This window comes from Apus apus, chromosome 22 (assembly GCF_020740795.1).
Source record: "Apus apus isolate bApuApu2 chromosome 22, bApuApu2.pri.cur, whole genome shotgun sequence".
Taxonomy (NCBI): domain Eukaryota; kingdom Metazoa; phylum Chordata; class Aves; order Apodiformes; family Apodidae; genus Apus; species Apus apus.
The window spans coordinates 621,423-640,222 of NC_067303.1; the positions used below are offsets into that span (position 1 = coordinate 621,423).

The following is an 18,800-nucleotide window of genomic DNA, read 5'->3' on the forward strand; positions in this document are numbered from 1 at the left end:
CTGGTTTTATTACAAAATTACCGTACAGCACCAGAAGTGCCCCAGCAGTGAGGATGGAGAAGGGCTCTGGAAATGCAGCAGCTCCTTCCTGAACAGTTTGTTGTCTGTGGTCTGGTGATGGATGGAGTGCTTGTTTTCCAGTATGTTTTTACCCATAGATATACAATGTCTTTGCAATCCCAGTGGATACAAGGCACTATAGAAATGTAAATAATTAACATAATCATTAAATACCTTCTGCATCTTTTAAACCTACCACTTGGAATCAAATGCTTCATGGGGCAGCTTCATGGTATCTGGGCTTGTGCTAGTGAACCAAATGTGTGAGGTGTGATTTTTCTCTTTACCAATTAAATGTGATATCATGTAAGACTTTTATTTTCCCCTTGCAATTTGTCATGCTGCCTTGGCTTTGAAAGTCACTTCTTACCCACTACGAGAAATCTCTGCAGACTTCCCTAGCAACAACCTGAATAAGAAACAGTCACCTTGGGTCCACGGATGCTCCCAGGATTATCCCAACCAATGGCGAGCTGCCCGGTATTCATTCCTGTGGTATCATCATGAGTTAAGGACAGTAAGAGGATCTGCTGGGTTGTGTGGAGGAGGAGAGTTTGATTCCTCCATGATTTATGACTCAAAGGAGAATTTAGACATTTGTCTCCAAAACTACAACACTGCAGCAATTCTGCTCGGCTGCTGCCTAAGCCCAGAAATAACTGACCCCAGAAGAGGTCTTGGATGTCATCCATATGGCAGCCACAATGGGCACAGGGTACAAGGCAGAGCATGCTTATCTCCCAAAGTTTCCTGCTTCTGCTTCACCCTGGTTCTTTTGTCCTTTATTTAGGGGAGGGATCTGAGCCTGAAGGACTCACTCAAGGTTGTGCACGGAGGCTTTGACAGCCCAGAAGTGAACCCAGGACTCATGTGTTTCCATCCAGGCCATGAACCACCAGGTTGCCTTCCTGCACGTACAGCCAGGAGAGGGATTAACCCTATGGAACCAGCCACTGAAGTGGGGGGCACCAAGGAGTGGATGCTGCCGTGACAGGGACATGTTCGGGGGTCAGAAGCTGAGTTTAAACTGAAAGGCATCAGTGCACTGGGAAGGATGCTCGAGTGGTGTTCCTCACAGGGAGATGACTGATGCAGGACAGGTCTTGGTCCCAGATGCCCCATGGGGACCAGCACTCCTGAGCACCTGAGGGATCAGCACCCCATATCTCATCTCCACTGATCATGATAAGGGGAAGGGATGGAGTTGGAAACCTCTGATGTGTTGTAGGTCTGAAATCTGCCCTTTAATCCGTATCTCTACTCACTAGCAGGCAGCAGCTTTATAAAGATTTTGCAATATTTAAAGGAACAAGGTTTTTTTCTAGTTCCTGATTTTTTCCCCCCACTTTTTCCCCATCCTCTTGTACGTTGCAGCCTCCTGCTGCCCCAGGGGAGACCTTCCACTTAGCTACATTTTCCTTTCTCATTTCATTCTGTAATGGAGATTCATCAGAGGTGTTAAATCTAGAACTTGCTGTGATTCCCTTGTCTCTCTCCATGGAGGTCAGAGCTGAGCACGTCAGAGGAACCTGATACTGCAACTTCATCCCTGCTCCCTGTGGAAAATCCTTCACCTAATTCCCAGAGGAAGGGAGGAGGGTGGAGAGAGGGATCCTGGATGGGTCACCCACCACTCTTGGTCCCTCATTTGTGATTTATCACCAGTGATTTATGGACCTACTAATCTCACAGCAGCTTCTAACACCAGCTTTGGCAGGAGCCACACAAGCCCACAGCCAAAACTCTTCACGCCCCAGGAAGGAAGCACGGGCCCAAAGCAGGCTCTTGGGAAGTGCCAGTGTGGCTGCCACCATCCTGTACTTCAGATGTCTGCATGGTCAACTCCTAATTTGAGCGCATCAGGCATCTTTTAACATCAAAAAGAATAACAGCTCCTTCTGGAGGACCATCTGTCCAATCTCTCCTTTAGCAGGAGATGAATATCCTGGGGCAGGGGAAGTTAATTGCCCATTGGTTACAAAGGACACCCACTGGTCAGTCATTAAGATGCACCTATCCAGTTTTGAAGCCCAAGTTGAGCTAAAAGGGATGCCACAGCTTCAAAGCCCTGTTCTACCATCAGATGGGAAGCTGACATCTGTCAGACACACTGATGGGAGCTTCAAAAGCGAACACCACTTGGTAACACTGGGAACAGATAGCATTGAGATGGGTCTGAACCAAGGAGAGAGACTCATCACAAGGTCCACCAATCCTTCCTCCACCATGGCCTGAGGAGCTATGCTAGGAAGCCTGAACTCTTATCACAGCTGGCAGAGCAGCTCAGAGACAGGCTGAGTGGGTGCAAGGCTGGACAACACTTAAAGGAGGGCGGGAAAGGCAAGACAGGAAAAAACATCCCAGGATAGGGCTGGAGGCTTTTGGACACAAGAAAACCTATCCCTCCAGGCTGGCTAGAAACAGGGGTTAGGGAGGGAACACCTCAACAGTTGCTTTGTCCTTCATCCTCCAGCAGGAACACCTCAACAGCCTCTCCCAAAGCCTTTTGTCTACTTTCTCACTCAGTCCTGACCCGGCTGAGCCTTGGGATCATTTCTGATTAGGGGTATGGATAGGGCAGCAGGGCTGTTGCTGGGGTGACACCAGGCTCCGATGGCCCCAGTCTCCTCTGCCAGCTGACACAGGAGAGGGAATCAATGCTTTTGGCAGGTCACTAACAACCTGCTGAGCTCCTGGTGGGGACGGTTCCTGTGGCAGAGCAGCTGCTGAGCGAAGAGTGCTCCAGTCCCCATCACATCCATGGCCGTGCCTGTGGGAGGCACCAGGGGAGCTGCTGCACGTAGGGATGATGCAGATGGTGAGGAGCACATTGGACATGAGTGAAGGAGTTTCATCTTGACTGACAAGAGGGAGAATGGCACGAGGTGGGCAAAGTCAAGAGAGGTGTGCACGAGCACAGGGTGTGGTTGTGGATGCAGAAAGCAAGGTGTCAGTGTCAGAATGATCTCCACCATCCTCCGGCACCATGTGGAGTAGGAGACAGGTGATGCAGCACATGATGCAAAAGGAAAGGCTCGTGTGACAGTGGGAGCACTGGCTCCCAGATGCCTTAGGCAAACTGGGGAGGATTTGGGGGTGACACAGAATCACAGAATTGTTCTAGTTGGAAAAGACCTGTAAGGTCATCGAGTCCAACCATAACCCAACCCTACCAGCCATTAACCCAGCTCTACCAAGTCCAGTGCTTAAGCCATGCTCTTCAGCACCACATCTATAAGTCCTTTAAACACCTCCAGGGATAGTGACTCAACCACTTCTGAGGACAGCCTGTGCCAGTGTTTAACCACCCTTTGGGTGAAGTTCCTTCTAACATCCAACCTAAACCCTCCCTGGTGCAACTTGAATCCATTTTCTCTTGTCCTGTCACTTGTTCCTTGGGAGAAGAGACCAAGCCCCCCTCGCTCCAACCTCCTCTCAGGCAGTTGCAGAGAGAGAGGAGGTCTCTCCTCAGCCTCCTTTTCTCCAGGCTGAACACCCCCAGTTCCCTCAGCTGCTCCTCAAAAGATCTGTGGTCCAGACCCTTCCCCAGCCCCTCAATGTCCTCCTTGCAGTGGAGGGCCCAAAACTGAACCCAGAATTCGAGGTGTGGCCTCACCAGTGCCAAGTACAGGATCAGTCCTACTCACCACACCAGTGCTGATACAAGCCAGGATGCTGCAGGGTTTTTTTGGCCACCTAGTCACACACTGGCTTATATTCAGCCAGTTGTCAATCAACACCCCCCAGTCCTTTTCCACTGGGCAGCTTTCCAGCTGCTTTTCCTCAAGTCTGGAGTGTTGCACGCGGTTGCTGTGGTCCAAGTGCAGGATCTGACACTTGGCCTTGTTGAACCTCAGACAATTGGCCTCGGCCCATCGATTCAGCCTGGATTGCAGAGGAGCAGGAGCTGGTGCAGCCACAGCAGCACAAGCGCTGAGCACAGGAAGATGGAGGGATTTTGACACCTAAACAACCCCCACATCATTTCACAGCAATGTGGTGGCCATTGTAGCCAGGATTCATTGCTCACGGCTCCTCTGCCAAGAGCCAGGAAGGGGGCAAACGGATGCAGCCACCACTGCATCCAAAGAGATGACAGAGAAGCAGGAAAGCTTTTTATCAGCTCTGTGTGCTTTGCATCCATCAGTTTGGGACAGAGCAGCAGACTGCACAGAGAAGCCAAACGCTTCGTGTTCGATAAAACCGCAGGTCAGGCCCTCCCTGCATCAAGACAAGACATCACAGATGGGCGCACGAATCCCACCATTAATCATTTTGGACCGTGTCTCTCCTCATTTACTCTGTGGTCCTTCAGGCTTCAGCATCCATGTAAGAAGGCTGCTGAGGCTCTGAGGATATAAGCAAGATGAAACTAGACGGGAGAGGTGGGAGCTGCTTGCTAGACCAAGTGATACGGTTCAAAGAAAACAGACGGGCTTCCAGGCAGACAATCTTCCCTCAGAATTCCAGCCTGGTCTGTGGTGCCGAAGGTTAACTGTTCATGTACACACAGAACAAGAAAACTCTTGTGGTATCACCCAACCCCGGAGCCCAGGGCTTTAAGAAAACAGGAATTTTTGCAAGACTGTTCATAAAAATGTGTGAGCTGGTAACCCCAGCCCTGGCTTTGAAGGAGTGGAGGCAGCACCTGCCCAGGGCTGGCCTGGCCCAGATCAGCTTCCCTCCGTGTGAATATACACCAGCCCTGTCCTGTTGTGAAGGACTATATATATAGATATTATTTTTTTAATTTTTTTTTTAGATTTCCTAGTCACACAGTGGTTTATTAACCATGCCTACCGGACTGGGACATGCTTGATGTCCACCAACGTGCTGTCACACGCACCATGCAAACTGGGTTGACTTTGCAGAAGCTCCAGGTTTCCCAGTGACTACTGGGAAACTCCCTCTGGGATCCTTAGGGAAGGGGCTTTTCATGGCCACTGTGCACACAGAGCTACTCCCTATCTTAGCAGCCCTCCAATGACACAGCAAAAGCAGCAGAACTGTGGGTACATCTGTAATGCACAAAAAACCCAACACCTTTTCCAGCTTTTCTCTCTTGTATCAGTGTAACTGGAGGATCGTTGCTCCACAGCAAGGAGGTGGGCACAACCCGAAGCCACATCCCATTCAGCATCTCACCCTAGCACCACACAGCCAGCTCCAAAGTGCTTAATGAGGATGTAAGTGAATCAATTTGGCTTGTCTCCTTCCAAGGAAGGAGAGCAGAGCTCTCCCTCCAGCCAGGCAGGGTGCAAACCCCTCCAACACGGAGGAAGAGCAGCACTTCACAACATCCAGGTGAAACCCAGCTTGGGGAACCCATGTCTAGAGCCAAGTTTTGAGCACACAGGAGCTCTTTTCCATTTCTGTTTCCAGCTACAGGCTGCAGGAGGCAGAGGTTGCCTTTCCCTGTGAATTCATCCAGCACCAAGCACCTCTGAGAACCTGAGTTGCCTTCCTGGTTATGGTCCAGCTTGTTGAGATGCCCTCTCACCTCAGGAGCCACACATGGATCCTCGCAAGGAAACCTTGGCCACCCTGTGCTATCAGAAGGAGCCAGCTCAGAGTGCTGTAAACTTAAGCTGCTCAGACATTACACCAAATATTTAGGTTATGTGGGATTTGTTCTCGATCGTTTTATGTTTCTGTTTCATTCTCAGCAGACCTAGTTGCTGTTTTGCCACTGAAAAATATTCCCAGCAGAAAATGCAGCTTGGTGAAGGCCCAAACTTTTTCAAGGAGAAGAGACTGTCTGGAAGAAAACGATCACACTTTCATCCCTTCTTTTTTTTTTTGTTCTGAATTGACATCCTGGCTCAATGTGCTGGCTTAGGCTGAATTTTGCATTCAGAATTGAATTTTATTAAAAAGTATGGAAAAATACTTGAGATGGTTCCAAGCTGAACTGTTTCTGGATCTGAAGCATCACCTAGTCCCCATTTTCTCCTTGCAGCTCAGCATTACAAACAAATATTGAAAAATGGCCTTTCCCAGGCCATTACCTCTTTATTTTCTGATAAAACTCTGCTAAAGAGCAGGAAAGCTGGGAAACACAGATGTCTCAAGCTGCCAGTGATCATTTTGGTAATGGAAATGCTTACTCTGCTCTGCAGGGGAGGACTGGGAAGACTTGGCTAGAAAGAGGACTGGAATAAAATAAAAAATGGAATAAAAAACAAGGGTTGTGATTGAAGGTGGATGCACTTGACACCTAGATAACCCTCCTCTTCTCCTGTCTCTGGCTTGTGTCATCTCAAAAGACAGGAGCCGTCACTTCAAATCAACTTAATCTGTAGCATTAAATAATTCATGTTGATTTAAGAAAGCTTTATTTCTAATGGGACACACACGAAGGCAGAGTTAATATTAAAAGAGGCTGTGGAGGGGGCGGATACAGGGAATTAAGACTATAAAAAGTGAATGTACAAGTTAATTAATTGCCCATCAATTATTCATCTTAAGTGTCTGGGCTTAGCACCTCTGCCTCCCTCCTCCTACCCCTTTGATCCCCCTGTCCTGGTTGTCCCCAAGTTCCCAGTGGCACCTCTCTGGGACCAACCCTTTCCTTTGCTTGCGGTGCAGGGCGGGGCTGGAGGCATCCCACCTCATGCTGGGGAGGACCATGGACCAGGACAGCCTGGGGATGCTCCTGCCAAGATGGCACTGAAGGAGGGCAACCACACTCCCACTCAGCTTCCACATCTCCCTGTCCAATCTACCTGCCTTCCTTGACCCTTCTCCCAGAGTGGCAGGTCCTGCCAGCCCCATGGTGGGCTGAGGCTTCCAACACTGTGGATCCTTGGCTACCCTCTTCCCCTCCCCTCTCCTCCCTTCTGGCCAAGCCAATGTTCTCTTCAAAGTTTCTCCTTGCTTGGCTGCTTTCGAGATGCAGGAACTCAACACTAATTAATGTGTCTGCAAATCCCAGCTCAGCTGGCGGGGCCTCAAATTCACTCCCAGTCCCCCGAGTGCAGAAGGATCCGCAAGCTAGCCCTCCAGCTCCTTATACTACATGGCTGGCAGATGCATATTTTAACAACACACATCTGCTGGCTCTATAATCTCTTGTATTTGCCCTCCCTGCTCTGAGCTTTGATGGAAGACTGGAGGGAACTCTCCAGTGGTTACAGCCAAAGTGTTTGCTTTGCAATTTCGCTCAATTGCTGTCTGATTTTATTTTTAAATTTCTCCAAGTCCTAATCAGGCTCTCACTTTATTTAATTAATACCCCAGCTTAGTTAAATAGATCATAAATTAAGCAGCCCTGCCATTAAAGATGCACCAGGTAGCAAATAGCCCTCCAGTGGCTTCTCAAAGCCTGCCTAGCTTGGGCTCCCCAGCGAAACGTGGATGCCTCCATATCTCCCAAATCCCATCTCACCAGATTTATCAGCTGCTGCCTTCCTGTCTCTAGGAGAAACAGCAGGGCAATTTGGGCAGTGGTTAGGAGGGAAGGTGAGGGAGAAGGGGGGTCCTTCAGCTTTGGACTGGGTTAGCTGGGTTCCTGAGCAGATTTGTCCCTGAGACTCTCCAAATAAAAGACTTTCCCCAATGCTAGTGACAGTGATAGGCTCATCTGTGTGAATGTTTGGACTTCCAAGGCTATGGAATGATCTGTTCCACTACATTTAACCATGTATATTTGAAAACAATGTGACAAAACCTTCAATATTTAATTAAAACCTGGTGTAACTCTGCATCTGAGCAGGGAGGCATCAGCCATGTAAAGCGGTTGTCAGACAGAAATGACGGCAGTTGGGAGAGTGAATTGGGAGGCATTCAGGACTTCTTGATCCTGAGGGAGTGGAAAAGCTGGCAGGAGTGGTTGAGGCGGCACCAACCCCCCCCCAAAAAAAAACCAACAAAACCTAGGCAAGGTATTTTCCAGACAAAAGGGGACTCTGGGGTGTGATAGAGAGGGATAGGGTTCCCCAGGACATCCTTGGCTGGCTCATGAGCCCCTCGAGTTGTTGGCAAGCCCAGCAGCAGACAATGGGCCAGGAGAGCCTCCCAGCTCTGCTGCAGCTGTGACAAGTGGCTTCCTGGAGAACTGCAAGGTTTGCACGAAGATCCAGGGAAGGCTAGGGGCTCCTCTCCTGCTCAGGGGATGCCTGCAGCCCCAGAAGCTGGGCAGACCGGGGTGAAGAAACATCCTGAAGGTACCTGGTTCAAGTGAGGTAGCTCAGGCAGCATGTCCCATCCCTTCCTAACCCAGTGAGATAGCTCCTGACCAAAGCAGGATTGTGGAGTTGGCACACACCAGATCCAGAGAGGAGAAATGTCTGCACAGTTGGTGGCATCACACATCTGGAGCCACCACAAATGTCTCTCAATTTTCCTGTACAAACACATGCTTTGCCTCCCCCAGGTACAGTAAGTTTCCCTGACGCGCTGCACGCCGTAACCAGCTGTCAGGAGCCAGCATCCCTCTTAGCACACAGGATATTGGAGGTGTTTACTCTTCCTGAGTCATTTTTATTCCCCTCCACCAGGCTGGCCAAAATGCAGCCCACAGACCACTGCTGGCACAGCAGGACTCACTGTCCTACCCCAAAGGTATCCAGGTGCCATCTGCTGACCACGAACAACCTTCCAGCCGCTTTCCACGGGTGTGGACTATCACTCATAAACCCCCCCCAACTGGCTTTACATTTCCCTGGAACAGCTGCATAAATACACCTGAAGTGAGACTGTGCTGCTGATGGGCTGCAAAGCCCCATTTTCTTATTGATTTGGTTTAAGTTGAACACACAATAACTTTAATTTTCTTAAGAGGAAAACACGCCACCAGTGTAAGTTGCTGAACATCTTAGGTAAATGTACCAATTAGCAACTACCATGTATACTCACATAAACATTAACTACCATCTATTCAACACATTCCATAAGCCCAAAGATAATAATGATTTCCTTTTGATCCATAAAACCATCTTTCTGCTCAATCAACCCTTTGCAGCAGTTCTGAGCTCTGACATACGCCTGTGCGCCCTGGGACTAAATTAGTTTTGAAATCTTTAGCTCTAATTAAATAACATTATTTCTTTTGTCTGGCTCCAGCGATGTATTTTGCCTTCACAACAGAGGGAGGGAGCCCAGGAGAAGGAGGGGAAGGCAATGCAGCTTGCAGAGATTGTTTGAGAGAGAAAAAGTCCCTCTGACAGCCGCGTTCTGAGTTATTTGCAGACGTCGTTCGTGTACGGGCATGAGCCAGAGCTCTGAGCTGCTGCAAAGGGGTGACTGAGCAGAAGGATCCCATTGGGGGATGTCGATCTGCTGGAGAGCAGGAAGAAGCTGCAGGAGGACCTGGACAGGCTGGATCGATGGGCCGAGGCTGAAGGCATGAAAGTTCAAAGGGACCAAGTGCAGGGTCCTGCACTGTGGCCACAATCACCCCCGGCAGCGCTACAGACTGGGGGCAGAGTGGCTGGAGAGCAGCCCAGCAGAGAGAGACCTGGGAGTACTGGTTGACAACTGGTTGAACATGAGCCAGCAGTGTGTCCAGGTGACCAAGGGCATCCTGGCTTGTGCCAGGAATGGTGTGGCCAGCAGGAGCAGGGATGTGATTGTTCCCCTGTGCTCAGCACTGGTGAGGCCTCACCTCCAGTCCTGGGTGCAGTTCTGGGCCCCTCACTGCAAGAAGGATCTTGAGGTGCTGGAGCAGGTCCAGAGGAGACAATGAGGCTGGTGAAAGGACTAGAGAGAAAGTCTTACAGGGAGAGGCTGAGGGAGCTGGGGTTGTTTAGCCTGGAGGAGACTCAGGGGGGACCTTCTCACTCTCTACAACTCCCTGAAGGGATGTTATGGTCAGGTGGGGTTGGGCTCTTTTTCCAGGCAACTAGCAACAAGACAAGAAGGCATGGCTTGAAGCTGCTCCAGGGGAAGTTTAGGTCGGATATGAGGAAGCACTTCCTCACAGAGAGGGTGATTAGACATTGGAATGGACTGCCCAGGGAAGTGGTGGAGGCACCGTCCCTGGAAGTGTTCAAGGAAAGGCTGGAGGTGGTATTTAGTGTCATGTCTGGGGACGCGGTGGTGTTGGTCATAGGCTGGACTTGACGATCTCAGAGGTCTTTCCCAGCCTCAACAATTCTGTGATTTTGTGTGTGAAAAGAAAAATCAGAATTACCTTCAGCGTCAGGGAAGGAAGGAAGAGATGGCAGCTGGGTAAGTTTGGGGGCAGGGTCCTTGGTAGGGTTGGGGAGAGAGAAAAACAAATACCGGGGAAGTGACAAACCAGACATTGGATCTCCTTCTCTTGGTGGTGCCCTAATGAGGAGCACCTTCAACCAGAGCTAGCACAGTAATTCCCCTGTTTTGGCTGCTCAAGACTAATCAGGAATTAAAAGCACCAAAATTGCTGGTTTGGACATTTTTTTAAGATATTTTTTTTCCTACCTAAAAATTAACCAGGAAAAAAAACAAGGAAAAAAAAAAAATCCAAACATCAATTTGAAGAAACTTAAATATGTAAATAATTTCACCTTGACAGCTGAAAAATCAGGATGTACCTGGGAGCAACACAGACTGGGTTTTGCCCAAGTTTCTCAAGAATAAGGCCATTTTCATTAAGTTCTGTGAAGCAATGTCCATTCTGGGAAGCCTCTCAGCCTGCCTTTTCCCAGCATTCTTGACAAGCACCCAGAGCCCCTTTGCCAGCCTGCCACGGCTCTTTGCCTTTGTCAGCACTATTCTTCCATCTCCCACCCAAAATGGGTCTTTCCAAGATCACAGAATCACAGAATTACAGAATTGTTGAGACTGGGAGAGACTTCAGATCATCAAGTCCAGCCTATGACCAACACCACCACATCAGCCAGACCATGGCACTAAGTGCCACATCTAGTCTTTCCTTGAACACATCCAGGGACGGTGCCTTCACCACTTCCCTGGGCAGTCCATTCCAGTGTCTGATCACCCTCTCTGTGAGGAAGTGCTTCCTGAGAATCAACCTAAACCTCCCTTGGAGCAGCTTCAGGCCAGGTCCTCTTGTCCTGTCATTGGTTGCCTGGTGAAGAGCCCAATGTTGGGACCTGTCTCCTGTTTGCCATCCCATGCAACATCCTCCAGTGTTGCTCATGGGAAAGGTGAATTACTGAAAGACACACAATGATAAACATCTGAAAATAATATGAAGAGAGTATGAGAACCAGACTCCTCTCAAGTGGCAGAGTCCTCCTGGTCCTGCCTTGGAGCAGCACTGCAGCGAGGGCGATGCGCATCACACAAATAGCACTGACATTCCTTACATTTATCCTTACATGTATGCACTCTTGGATTCCCACACATATTTGTAGAGCTGAAATACCCAACATTCTGTGCCTGTGTGACTCGTTCCAGGATTGCTGTGCTCTCAAAACAGATTCACAGAATCGTTCTGGTTGGAAAAGACCATTAAGATCTTCAAGTCCCACCATAACCTTTCTCTACCAACCATTTACCCAACTCTACCAAGTCCAGTGCTTAAACCATGGCCCTCAGCACCACATCTACATGTCTTTTAAACACCTCCAAGGCTCCCTGGGCACCCTGTGCCAGCGTTCTATTACCCTTTCCTTCCATCCTCAGTACCAAGACCATTGTTCTCACGACGGGTTCATTTCCAGCCCTCTTGATTTAGCAACAAAACATTTTGTCAACAAGCCTCTCAGTGCAACAAAACCCCCCCACAAATAATGTCCAACACAATGGGCAGATGGGACTTACCAAGGACAGTCAGCCTGGCAGGTCTGGATCGGATGGCGGCTTGAATGGCCTGACATTCATAGACAGCATCATCTTGGAGATCAGCCCTCAGGATTTTCAAGTGATGCTCTCCAGACAGATGGTCTCCTACAACCAGATAGCGTGGATAACCTGGAGAATGTAACACAGGAGTCAGGAGGCAGCTGGACTGACGAGCCCAAGGATGAAGAGCATAGGTTCAGAGCCCCAGCTGCCCCACAGCCAATGCCAGGAGCCAGGTAGCTTCTACCTCTCCTTGGCAGCCAGGGTAAAAAGAGAGAGAAGCCTTCCAAATTCAGAAAACAGACTGCAGGTTTTGCCCTAAGAGTTCAAAAAAGAACTCAGAAAAGGGATGAGTCCTTCCATCATAAAACCCACCACCTCCAGCTGCTCTGAGACCTGTCATGGGATTCCTTATCTCTGCTGTGCATGTTCTAGTGGTGACACCCTGAAATATTTCCACTATTAGGGCTGTGTAAAGGCTAGGGGGGTAGAATGGGTCTGCAGGGGCACTGACAGCCCAGCCCTGCATTCTGAGCCATCTGAAGCACCACAGCATGAAGGCTGACACCACCCCATGCTTCCTCAGGCAGGTGATGGATGCTCTGTGGAACACAGGCAGCCTGGCAGGCTCGTGCGTGTTTGTTGTTTCGCAAGCTCTCAACAGCAGGATTTGCTCTCCTGAACCACAAGAAATACAAATGACGGGCTTGTTTGTATTTAGCTAATTAGATGACTGGCTGAGCTGGGATCATGCGAGCTGGCAAGTTCCTCTTGCTGAAAGCAGCCCCAGCTCCATTAATTGTGGAAGTTGTTCACATCAGCTACGTACTTCAGTGGAGCTGTTGTTACCCATTTGTGTTGTGAGGTCTGCTATGGAAAGCTCAGCTCTCTGATATATGTAAAAGTTGTGTCACAGAGCTTTGAAACCCAGCTGAAGAGGGGACTGCTCACTCAGGCAAGTCTGAGAAATGATTAATTATTTGTATTCAAAAAAAAGAGGAAAGGAAATCACAGACATTGCGCTCGAGAGTAGAGCGAGGTCCCTGGAGACCAAGGAACATGAATCCTTGCCTGGTTTGTGATTGCTGCTGCTTGACTTGGAGAAAAACCCTCTCAGGTCTCCTGTGCTCTTCAGAAGTTGAGCAGTGGCAGCATCACACAAGTACAAACTGCTGTGCTCGGGGAGGGGAAAGGGCTGCAGTTGCCCTCCCATTTTTCTGGCTTCTCCCTTAGTCAAGAGAAGTATTTAATTGAAAAAGTAGTAATTTCCAGCAAAGTACATAGAAAACTGTATAACTTCTCCACTACTGCTCCAGAGTCTTTGCCAGTTGCAATAAACTCTCAATCACAACCCATGTGTGGGATGAAGTAACAAGAAGTTGGGGGAATTTTATTACCAAACTGTAATTTGCAAAAAAACACAGCTTGAAGAAGCTACAAGTACCTGTGGGCTCCCCTGGATTGCAATAAACACGTTTATCCAAAGCAAACACAGACTTTCTTCTATTTTGAGAATGTCAAAACAGGCACTTTCAACATTTACCAAACATTTCAGCCTGCATTTTGGAAACATGACATTTGTTTCCAAAAGTCAACCCAAGGCAAGGCTTTCCAAAGGGTCAGGTCCTACCTGCGGAAAACCAATGGGTTTGCTTCAAATCAGAGGGGAAGAAAAGTGTTTCATTCCAAGTCTCAATGCTCATTCAGAGCTGACTGAAAGGTTTTGTAGTTGAGATTAAAAAACGCTTGTTGTTCTCCAAATAAATATTGTGGCTGCACCTGCACTGCTGGGCAGGGAGAGCTCCCATTTTCCTCCTTTAGGCAGGGTAGTATCAGGACTTACTTGAGAGGTCCCGTCCCACTCCCAGGGCGAGTCCATCTTTGATCCAGAGCACGATGCCATTGTACTCGGGGATGGCGCAGAGCAGTGTCACCGGCTGCCCCGCCACCACCACCTGGTCCTGGGGCTGCTGTGTGAAGGAAGAGGCTTGGCCTGCAGAGGGGAACAAGAGGGGAAGAGGAGGCTGTCAGTCCTCAGGGGATCTGCCATACAATGCAGTGCTTTGGTGTCATGGTTTGACTCAGGATGGGCAATTAAACCAGAGACAACGCTCTCGATCCCCTCCCCCTCCCACCCAGGTAGGGAAGGAGAGAGAGAATGAGAGAGAGACTTGGCTGGATTGAAAACTAAACTACACAGCTTCCATTAAACACCAATGATAAAAGAAAATATGTACAATATGCAAAATATGCAGCTCCCCCAGCATCTCCTGAGCTGTGAGCAGCCCTGAAAAGTCCTGGAGCTGCTGGAGAGAGGGCAGAGTGATGAGGGTGAGGAGACCTGGAGCCTGGGGGTCCACGGTGAGGGATGGACAGAGTCCTCCCCAGATGCCAGCCACAGATGGAAGAGAAGGGAAGAAATAGCAGGAAGGAAATTGTCTTCTGTGATCTGTGACTTTCCTCTGAGCTTATGTAGATATATGGAATGGAATATCTCCGGCCAGTTTTGCTGTCTGTCTTATTCAGCCTCCTACAGGGGGGTCATAGATCTCCTGGTAGTGCCTGACCCAGCAGGGCAAAGACGTGACCTTGGAGTCCCAGCAATAACAAAAACATTCCTGTGTTATCATTCCTAGCTATAAATAAAAGAGCTTACTGAAGGAAAAAAAAAAATATCAGTAAAAGGAAAACTAGCTTCATCTGGCTCAAACCAGGACACTTGGGATGCAACAGCTCAAGATGCTCCTGCTGTGGAACAAACCTGTGGCTGAATTGAGCAGCTCTTCATTATGGGATCACTTATTGCCTCCTGTCATGTTTTTCCTCCCTGGAGAAAAAAAAAAAAATGATAGAGGGAAGCAGTGCCAGGCTTCTCCTCTAACTGTTTGGTTCCAACTTGTGGCGCTGGTGTTTTAGCCATCCTGATCAACAGACAGAAGAGCAGACAGCTTGAGAAGCAGTCATAGTTTGTACTACGCCTAACACAAGAGGACGTTGGTTCTCTGCTTCCAAGTCTCGCTCCCACCTCATGTACTTACTGAAATCAGGATGCACAGTGAAGAGCCTGCCACAAAACACTCAGGAAAACATCTGACTGCTGCTCATCTCTCTTCAAGAGCATAACCAACCCTCTGGGAGCTTCACACCCACCTGGAAATGGGAGGAAGAAGCAGCCCTCATCCAGCACCTCCTTTTGCAGAAGTTTCATTGTCAAACTCCCAATACCCAGCCCTACTGAGCCAAGCTCTTCAGCATCACACCTATCACTTTGGCTGACACAGATGGACCAAGTGCAATGGTTTATCATCTCCCTCCTCACCCTGGATGCTCCACCAACCATTAAAAGTCCTCAGGTCATCTCCTGCCAAGGTGAGATGTCTCATACCTTGGGTGAAAGGTAAGACTTCTAATTTTCAACAGACAGTACTCAGGTGCAGTACTATCTTTTTTACCTAAAAAAGTGCTAAGTGCTGAATTTGTGTTTTATTTTCCAAATGTGTTTTTCTTTCCAAAATGAGTGGGTTTCAAGGTGGAATTCTGGGGTGCCCATACAGCACATCCCTGTTGCTCACCAGAGATACAGTCACAGGGCAGCACGGTGCCAGCTCCTTTCTTGTAAAGAAAACAGGAGAAGCAAGAACAAAGGGTGACCAAGCGTCCCATAACCAGATAAACTTCTGGGGTGTCTTAGAAAGCAGGTCATTGTGCTACAAGGCAGCAGATGTAGTGCCACAGTTTGATGATTTAAGGTCCTAAGTTTAAAGCCACTTCAGGCTGATCTGCTGGTATCTGGACACCTCTTGAGCGTGGTCTTCTGTGTTGTTACTTGCAGAGCATCTGAACATCCCTGTGGCTTTGCCAGCACTTCACATCTTGCATTTACTCTGGATAGAGGAGAGATTTGAAAGAGGCAGAAGTTGGGAGAAAGGCTGAACAACTGGATTGCTATATTATCGGAGGAGTTTCAATGCTCTGGAGCCTTGCTGGGTGGGAATTATCACCCTGCAACAGGCACCCAATTAAAAGCCCAAACCCCTCAGTCGAATGGCAGCTCAATACACAGAATCATCTTGGGCTGAAGAAAAAGTGTCTCTTTACAATCAATCTGTTAAACTAGGACAGTTGCCATGTGAAGCACCCAAAATCAATTCAGTCCTCATTTACATTAACTCAATTTACTCATTGACTGATGATTAATCCTAAACCAAGGTTAATAGTGACACAAGTTCTCGCAACTCAACTTGTTTCCAAATGTGTTGTTAGGCCTTGCTCACAAGGCAAAGCTTCCAAGCTCAATCATTATCTAACCTGTGTAGTTAAACCAATATATACCCCCACATGAATGCTTATATTTCAATTTAATTTATTGTAGCTTAGCTTAAACTTGCTCTTAGCCAGCTGAAGATGCACGGGGAAGAGCAGAGAGATTCCTTCTAGGTTTCTACTGGTCTACACAGATCAGCCCTGATGAAATATTTGCACAAGTCCCTGCAGCACCCAGGCATACCTCAAGCACCCTGCTCCTGGATATTTCAGAGGTCCTGGCTCTCCCAGTACCCACAGATTAGCAAGGAAATCTGATTTTCATCCCAAAGGCCATGGTGGTGGCTCTCAGGTTTATTCCAGAGGAGATTCCAGCTCCTTCTGCAGGGAGAGACTTGCTGGAAGTCGGGGTGGCCTCTGGCACCAGCAGAAAACCCAGTTATGCTGAATTAAGAGTTAGAAACTTGTTTTAATAGGGAATATTAACCAGCTCTGTATTTTATTCAGACTCGGAAAGGACAGGCACTACTAGCATAATGTGGAAAGATAGGGATGTGTTTGTTTTGGTTTGTTTTGTTTTAAAATATTTTTTTTTTTCCACTCACTAACTACGTTTTCACAGCTCACTCCATAATCTTGACAATTCTCAAGGCAAGCAGGGACAGAGCTGGGATGCAGCAACAACCCCCAAAGGTTGTTTTATCAGTGAGAATTATCAGGTTGTCAGCTGGGCTGCGAGAGGCGTAATGAGAAAGCAGAAGCACAGAGTGGTGTCCATGCCCTCTGAAAATGCCCATTAAGCAGAGGCTTCATTTGGTAATTGCTATTGGAAATGAAGCCATTTTTAGGGTTGTTTGGCTCTTTTTTTAAAAAAGTTTTTTATTTATTTCTTGATTTGCTTTAGAGAGCAGCTGTTGGCCATGGAAAATCAGAGCAGAGCCATGGCATATGTCTCCTGTCTTTTCTTTCCCTCTGTTTGTTCAGTGTGAAAAACTGTCACTTGAAACCATTTTATTATGATTTTTTTTTTTGTTCAAAGCTCCATCTCAGCTACAAATAGCTCAGACTCAGGCACAGGAGAGGAGAGATGGGGGGTAAGGACCTTAAGAACATTACCTGGCCCAGCCCCTGCTCCACAGCAGGATCATCTCTCCCTAAACCACAGATAAAAAAGAAGCAAAAACTCAGGTTCTGAAGGGAGAGCTCAACTAGCTTTCAAATCAGCTTAAAGTCTGATTACTGGGTTTAACCGGGTTTGGAAGATCAGAGGCCCATCCACGTTGCAGCTTATGTCTTAATGTCAAAGGAACAAGTAATTTACAGAAAAGTTTTAAGGGAGAGAAGGTACTTGACAGAAAATAACTGAAGATAAGGAGATTGGGAGGAAGTGATTTACAAATGCAGGTTGAGTGGTTTCTGCTACAAGAAAAAGGGGCTGGAACAGTCAGTTGGGTACTTTGCCCATGAATGTTTACAATGTTATTACAAAATGGTGCTTTGGTTTCAAAGTAGGGTGGTTTGACACCAAGTACAAACCAAAACAAGCCCTTCAATGATCACACAAGGTGCTGTTGGTCAACCAGAAGTCTCCCGTTCTCTCTTGTGGCAGCAATCACAAATGCCAGGGAGAAACAGCAACCTGTACAAGTTCTTGCCACCCAAGTGGGGTCCTCTTATTCCCACACCCCATTTTCCCTCTACTTAAGCATAAAGACTTGGCATACTGTCAAATAACTAACCCCTGGCTTCCTGCAAGTATCTCTGGGAGCTTCTGGGTTGGGGCAATCCCAAGCACAAATACAGGCTGGGAAGAGAATGGATTGAGAACAGCCTTGAGGAGAAGGACCTGGGGATGCTGGTTCGATGAAAAGCTCAACGAGTGAGCAATGTGCACTCACAGCCCAGAGATCCAACTGAATCCTGGGCTGCATCAGAAGAAGCGTGGCCAGCAGGTCAAGGAAGGTGATCCTGCCTGTCTACTCTACACTCGTGAGACCCCACCTGGAATACTGGGTCCAGTTCTGGAGCCCCCAACTCAGGAAAGACATGGAGCTCTTGGAGCAAGTCCAGAGGAGGCCACGGAGATGATCCAAGGGCTGCTGGGAGAGTTGGGGTGTTCAGCCTGGAGAAGAGAAGGCTCTGGGGAGACCTTAGAGCAGCTTCCAGTGCCTGAAGGGGCTCCAGGAAAGCTGGGGAGGGGCTTGGGACAAGGGTGTGTAGTGATGGGACAAAGGGTGATGGCTTTTAGCTGGAAGAGGGGAGATTTAGGTTAGAGATCAGGAAGAAATTTTTTGCTGTGAGGGTAGCGAGACACTGGAACAGGTTGCCCAAAGAAGCTGTGGATGTCCCCTCCCTGGAGGTGTTCAAGGGCAGGTTGGATGGGGCTTTGAGCAACCTGGCCTAGTGGAAGGTGCCCCTGCCCTTGCAGAGGGGTTGGAACTAGATGATCTTCTATGTCCCTTCCAACCCAAACCATTCTATGAGTCTATGGTTCTGATGTTCATCCAGCAGAGAGGAGAGGCACCAGGCAGAAGTAAATCTTAGGAGTTTGAATTAATTGTTTATTTATTATTAATTTTTTTTGTTAAAATAACCCAGAATGGCTATGTAAATTAGATGCTAACCTTGTCTCTTGGCCATATTCCATGGTGAAGTCCAGGGCTGACCTGCTATTATAGATGGGGGCTCTGGTGTCAGGGAAGGCATGAAAGGCTCTTGATCTTGGGAGCCTCATCTTCTCCTGGTGG

General features: G+C 48.3%; 1 protein-coding gene across 3 annotated transcripts in view; it reads right to left on the reverse strand.

Moving 5' to 3' along the window:
• KIRREL3 (kirre like nephrin family adhesion molecule 3) overlaps positions 1-18,800 on the reverse strand; it is a 327,293-nt gene that overhangs the window by 79,845 nt on the left and 228,648 nt on the right. For all 3 annotated transcript variants that reach the window (XM_051638419.1, XM_051638418.1, XM_051638417.1), the window contains 2 exons: positions 13,634-13,783; positions 11,770-11,919 (listed from right to left, as the gene is read on the reverse strand). In XM_051638419.1, coding sequence (XP_051494379.1) covers positions 11,770-11,919; positions 13,634-13,783 — 300 coding nt within the window. The remainder of the gene's footprint in view (positions 1-11,769; positions 11,920-13,633; positions 13,784-18,800) is intronic.